General features: G+C 32.0%; 1 protein-coding gene across 1 annotated transcript; it reads left to right on the top strand.

Moving 5' to 3' along the window:
* The first annotated feature begins 2,274 nt into the window (after positions 1-2,274).
* On the top strand, positions 2,275-4,009 carry LOC112527021 (AB hydrolase superfamily protein YfhM-like). Its single transcript, XM_025137496.1, has 4 exons — positions 2,275-2,562; positions 2,655-2,822; positions 2,901-3,136; positions 3,675-4,009. Exons 1-4 carry the CDS (start codon positions 2,275-2,277, stop codon positions 3,934-3,936), a joined length of 954 nt encoding a protein of 317 aa, XP_024993264.1. The 3' UTR covers positions 3,937-4,009.
* Positions 4,010-6,640: the final 2,631 nt, after the last annotated feature.

Raw genomic sequence — 6,640 nt, 5'->3', positions numbered from 1 at the left:
ACATCAAACAACATTTTCACGTACAACGTATTAGTACATTTGAATTTTATAAACTAAGGGAGTGTTTAGTTGGAGGTATTAAAAGGTAATGAATCGAAATGATAATAAATTATCAGCTTGGTTCAAATTAGGAATGGAAATTGAATGAAAAGTGGTGTCTGGTTTCAGATTTTTAATCAATCATTATAATAGATTTGGGTAAAAATCATTCCTCCCTAATTTGGGACGAGTAAAGTTTTTTCTCCGATTCTACCTCTCACCCCTCTCAAGCATCACCGACTTGCCCTCTTCTTCTCGTCTCCATGACAACACAATCCGCTTCTGCAACACAACACAAATCCCTAAAAATGTATGAATAATTTATCGAACAAATAGAAAACGAAGACTTTTCTTAATAATATAATTATTAAAAAAACTTTCAAAATTGGATCTTTTCATAAATATTATTAGGCATGGGAATGGAGCGGGGACCTCAATCCCCGTCCCTGATTACTTATTTCTATCCCCGTCTTGTCCCCAATGGGGAAACGGGGATTTTTTTTATATAAGTTATTTTAAATTAAATATGTGAAATATCATACATGTTTAAATCTCAAACATTTTCAATAAACCTAAAATCAAAATGAATTTAATTTAATACAAAAAAAAAACCACATCATATAAGAACTAATAACCTAAAACCAAAAAAAAAATCAATTAAATCCAAAAAAAAACTTAAAGTCACATGTACCAAAAGATAATGAGTAATATAAAATCATATCGAGTAATATACGAAACTTATCGAGTAAATGCATTTTGACTTGACATCCAATTAATTACATATTAACATCCAAAAAATAACAATTTTAGATTATAAACCTAGTTAGGAAATAAGAAATTATGAACTACCACTTTAATTAAAACAAATAATATATATATATATATATATATAACAGGTACGGGACGAGGCGGGAAGTACCATACCCGTCCTCATCCCCGGTTTGAGACAAACGGAGATCCCCTTCCCCATCCCCAATTTAACGAGGAATCCCCGTCCCCGATTTAGCGGGGAATCCCCGTCCCCGATCGAGACGGGTGGATCGGGTTCCCGATGAGTCAGGACAATTCCCATGCCTAAATATTATATTCAAAGTTCCAAAATAATTGGGACCTTTTTATAAAATGGATGTCGTGCACCTTTCTAAAACCATAACTATTTGCTTGGTCTCCTTTTCTTATTCCACTTGCATTAAATAAGGGTAAGCTAGAAATTTGGTTCAAGTGGTTTGTCGAAAATACAGTTTTCATTCCTGTAATTTTAAAACTATAGGTCGTGGTTTGGTCTTATCTTTTAAGGATTGTTAAAAAATTCCGTTCAAAATAAGGGACATTTTGGTTCTTTTATCAGTCGTTTTGTCTTTTAAACAAGCAAAACCGTTTATGATTTGAAAACATGTGTTTGATTGGGTAAATGACAAAAAAAATATCGTTAAAAAGACGAAAATACCTTCATTTAACATAAATTTTTAATCGCGTTAGAAGGAGGTACCAAATGTTAAGGTCATTTTTTCGAATCGCTCTGCATATCGCGTCGAGCCCATCCGAAGGGTTTGGTTAAGATATGCCAAATTCTACCATCCAATTATATTATGCCTTAAATTAGGCTTCAATTGACCACGGAAAGAAGAGAAAAGAGAGCATTAAACAAATGAAGAAGGCGGTCAGACAAGGTATTTTTGCACATATTTGACGTTTAATAAATACAAATTTAGATAATATGATTCATACTTCATATTCGAACCTTACGATCGGACTCCAAAAAAGTATCAAATCGATTATAACTACTACCTACATTCCACGAAATTGTGCACCACAAATAGGAGCTAATAAAAAGACCCGCGATCCCAGACGACCACCTGTTTTGCAGATAGCGCAGAGTCACCGCATTTGAACCTCCGTAGCCACAAGGATATTTTTATTTCTTCTTGGATTTGAATTTGGAATCTCTTGGTACTTTTAACATTTGGAGCCTAGCTCAAACCAATCAGACACCACCCTTGTGGTTGTTTACTTTATAATTTATGTAAGTATTTGAAAAAATAATTTGAATTTAAGAAACAAAAAAATAAATAGTTGAATTAAAAAAATTAATATTTGGAAAAAGTCACAATAAAGCGGCTGAAAACCATATATAAGCACAAACACATAACCGAAAACTCAAACCAACACCTTTGCTTTATAAAAGCACACACAAACATAGTCTTCATATAATTTTCAACTTCATTCTGAAAATAAATGGATCAAATTAAGCATAATTACGTTCAAGTCGATAAGTTGAAGCTCCATGTAGCCGAGATTGGGTCGGAATCATCGCCCGCAGTGCTTTTCCTACACGGATTTCCTGAGATATGGTATACTTGGCGCCATCAGATGATTGCCATTGCAGAAGCCGGTTTTAGAGTCATTGCACCGGATTACAGAGGATATGGACTGTCTGACGTCCCTGCAGAACCCGAGAAGACGTCATTTGTTGATTTGGTCACAGATATTGCCATCATCCTGCAATCTCTTGCCATATCTAAGGTACGTATCTTTGTCTGTGTTTTTTGGTTACATATTTTTTTTATATGATTATGGATACCAACTGGCTGACCTATTTTTGTATCGTTTCTTAGGTGTTTGTGATTGCTAAGGATTTTGGATCAATGGTTGGCTACATATTTTCCATTTTCTTCCCAGAGAAACTTGCAGGAATTGTAACATTGGGCGTTCCTTATATGCCCCCTCAGGCTTTGCAGCAAATTCAGACCCTCCCTGAAGGTTTCTACATGCGAAGATGGCAGGTACACACCCTTTCTCATCCTTTACGTTTCTTAAAGTCTGGAATCCAATTTCATCGATATAATTGAAATTTGTATTAGGAACCTGGAAGAGCGGAAGCTGATTTTGGTCGGTTTGATGCTAAAACCGTGGTGAGAGGCATCTACGTTTTGTTCTCTGAAAGGGAACTACCCATAGCTGGTGAAAACGAGGAGATTATGGATTTGGTGGATCCAACGGCTCCTCTACCCTCTTGGCTCACAGAGGAGGATCTTGATATCTATGCTACTTCGTATAAGAAGTCTGGATTTCTAACCGCACTCCATGTTCCTTACAGGTAATTCATCGAGCATATCATGTACATGAACTTTTTATAACCATGAGATATGCATGATAATAGAGCCAACTTACGTCTACTGAGTTTATGTTGTTTTACAGCATGCTTGATGCGACATTTATAAAATTATAACATAACAACGTATGTAACTTTCATATGAGCAAAATATGGAACACGACAAAAATGAGATTTTTTTTTTCAAATTTTTTTGTTAAACAACGTCCAAATGTGTAATTTTTTAAAATTCGTGGATTTTTCTTTAAGGTACATATTTAACAGTCTTGAATTACATTAACCATGTGTCCAACAGTTCAGTAATTTTCACGGGACAAAGAGAGTTATAATATCTGAAGTTGAAAATCAGTCTATATGATTTCAATTGCCGGTTTTATTATATTGTAAGATGAGTAGCAATCACAATGGGGCCCAAATTTTAAATTATATAGAACTGCCAGACAGCAAGGTGAGGTTCATGTAACTCTGGCCTTTTTCGCGACTCTGTTTATATGTTGTCATCAATTTTCGTTAATCATTGCAGATCATTATTGGAGAAAGTTGAACCTCCAAACCAAGACCCGAATAATCTGCGAATCGAAACTCCAGCACTGTTCATCACAGGCGATAAAGATTTCTTCTTCAACATCCCCGGAATGGAGGAATACTTGACGAATGGTGTCAAGAATTACGTACCAAACCTTGAAATCATATTTGTGCCTGAAGGTTCTCATTTTGTTCATGAACAATTTCCCGACAAAGTGAATCAACTCCTCCTCAATTTCCTCAAACGCAACAAATATTAGTGATTTCAAGCTTTCGTACGGATAATTTCAGCCATAATTTCATTTCCGATAAGTTTTCTTGTGCTAAGACCTCATCATGTAATATTGTCCTCAACGGTGTAATAAATTGGATTACTTTTGGTTATATTTTATCTTTACAATATCAAATACGTAAATAATAAATAATCCAAAAAAGGAATGTGTCGAATAGACCAAATGGATTAAAAAAGATGAATTATTTATTACATAATAAAAAAAATATTGGTGAGTCAACCCAACTTGTTCTGACACGAACCCGTTTTTGACTCGTTACTTAAATTGTCCGACATGCCCATTTTGACCCCTCTAAGTCGTGATTTTTTTATAACTTCGTAAAATTTCCGAAAACCAAACTCGAAGAAGTGAAAAAAAATTTGCTTTCCATTTATTCAAATATCATGTTTCTTCGAATTTGAATCAGTACATCTTTTCAGATAACTTTCTTGAATAATACAGTAAAGTATAAGAGTCCGAATTTTGGGATTGATACAAAAAATTATCAGTGTTAAATCAAACACTAAACTTTTATAAACAAGCAAATATATATATATATATATATATATATATATATATATTATATATCAATATACGAGCAAATTAATAATAAACGTTAAAAACAAAGAATACAGTACAGTAGTTATCAGTTAACTTTTAATTTTTGAGACCTTTGTATGAATCTCGCATCCATTTATTTCTTCTGTTTCCATTCAGTTAGATAAGCGTGTATGTGTATTTTTTTGTACGTGAAAACCGAAAGAGAAATCGAATTTAGTCAATTTGATTGATGTGACTGGATTCATTAATTTTGACGGTTTAGATTCTATGTCAAACTAAAATACTGAGTTTGGTCTAGATTTTGGAACTTAAACATGTTAAATAGACTGTACATGTGATGTGTACAGGTAGTTCAGACTCGATACAAATAACTTAAAAATAACTAGTTCGTATTGAAAATCGCAAACAATTAAAGGAATGTGTTTTTTAACCACCATATTTTTAGTTTTATTACAAATTAACTATATTTTATTTATAAACTTTTTTTGAAATATAAAATAGACAATTATATACATTTAAATTTTTATTAATTTTATAATAATAAACAGTTTTATTGATTATATTTTACTTTCTATGTATCAAGGACTCAAGGACATGATTTGGTTTGTCTTGAATAGGGGGGATATATTGCCCCTACCTAACCCAAGATCTTCCCTCGGGGGCGATCCGGCCCTCCCTCCAACTTTGACCCTGTTTTGTCTTCTAGTGAGGAAATCGATTTGACAATTAAAGAGTGTTCTTTAATAAATGGGGGTAGGCGATTTTGACTAGTTTTTTTTTACTGTTTTAAGACCAAATGTTGTGGTTTAAACACTTCTACTATCACAAATCGTAACTCTTAAACACCTTACCACAATATGAAATCACGTCAAGTTTTATAATTTTACTACTTTTTTAAACGCATAAATGAACCAATGAATGTTTTTATATTTTCTTAAAAGAATTATATTTTTATAACCACTGAATGTTAATTTTTTTTTAATAATTGTTGATACGAAAAAATTTATTGGTATCTGATTTGGGGGACAATAATTTTTTTCGTATCAACAATTATTAAAAAATATTAATATTCAGTGGTTATAAAAAAAATTAATTTTATAAGAAAATATAAAAGCAATCGTTGGTTCATTCATGCGTTTAAAAAAAGTAGTAAAAATTATAAAGCTTGACGTGATTTCTTTTGTGTTAAGGTTGTGATCGTACATTGTGTTTAATGGTTACGGATTGTGAAAGTAGAAGTGTTAGATTTTATAGAGTAAAACCATGAATAAAATAGTCAAAATAACAATCAAAATCCTTCCCCGTTTATTGAAAACACCCCTTAATTGTTGAATCGATTTCCTCACTATAAGACAAAATAACAGTCAAACGTGTAAGCCGCATCGCCCTCGGGGGAAGATCCTAGGGTAGGTGGGGGTAATCCTACTATTTAAGATAAATCAGATACTTGGTCCCCCAAATCAGATACACGTGGGCCCCACAAATCAATTTAAAATAATTTTTATGTACTTTTTTGGGTCAAAGAGGTTGGATCGCGCGCCTTATGGTCAAATCGTCCCTTGGAGGCGATCCATGTGGTTATTTTGGTAAAACATGAAAAAAAAAATGACTATTTTATTAATATATTACGTATATTTTGGTTACTTTGGTAAAAAAAAAACCTTTATACATGCATTACTGGTGAAATGAAACGTTGATTCACATATGAATTTTTATATGTGAATAATTAATAAAAAAAATAGGTAAATAAACGTGGATTCATATATGCATCTTTAAATGATCTTTTTCAAATTTTCAAGTAATTCACATATGAATCATTTATTCGTATGTTATCAACATTTTTACCTTTCTTAATACAAGAAAATTGATTATTTAAATAAATATAAAATTACTTATTTTTCTAATTTAAATAGTTTTTGCTCGTATTTTCTAATCTCTTTAACAATATACAAGAATGTCCTTCTTCTATCATTTTATCTATTACCGTCAAACACTCAAACCCAGTGATTATCTATTAATTATCATATAATTATTTCCCGAATGTAGCAATAATTAACAAAATAAGAAATTAAATATTTGAATTATAATACATTTATATAATAAAATTTTAAATATAAAAAAATTAAATATA

The sequence above is a fragment of the Cynara cardunculus genome (genome assembly GCF_001531365.2).
Source record: "Cynara cardunculus var. scolymus isolate 2C chromosome LG 14, CcrdV1, whole genome shotgun sequence".
Taxonomy (NCBI): domain Eukaryota; kingdom Viridiplantae; phylum Streptophyta; class Magnoliopsida; order Asterales; family Asteraceae; genus Cynara; species Cynara cardunculus.
This window is presented reverse-complemented; position numbering and strand designations above follow the sequence as displayed.

Bases quoted from the DNA above. Each gene is read 5' to 3' on its own strand.
- LOC112527021 (XM_025137496.1), top strand. From the start codon at position 2,275: ATGGATCAAATTAAGCATAATTACGTTCAAGTCGATAAGTTGAAGCTC. The intron at 2,563-2,654 runs GTACGTATCTTT...ATCGTTTCTTAG, and splicing joins AATCTCTTGCCATATCTAAG to GTGTTTGTGATTGCTAAGGA. The intron at 2,823-2,900 runs GTACACACCCTT...AATTTGTATTAG, and splicing joins TCTACATGCGAAGATGGCAG to GAACCTGGAAGAGCGGAAGC.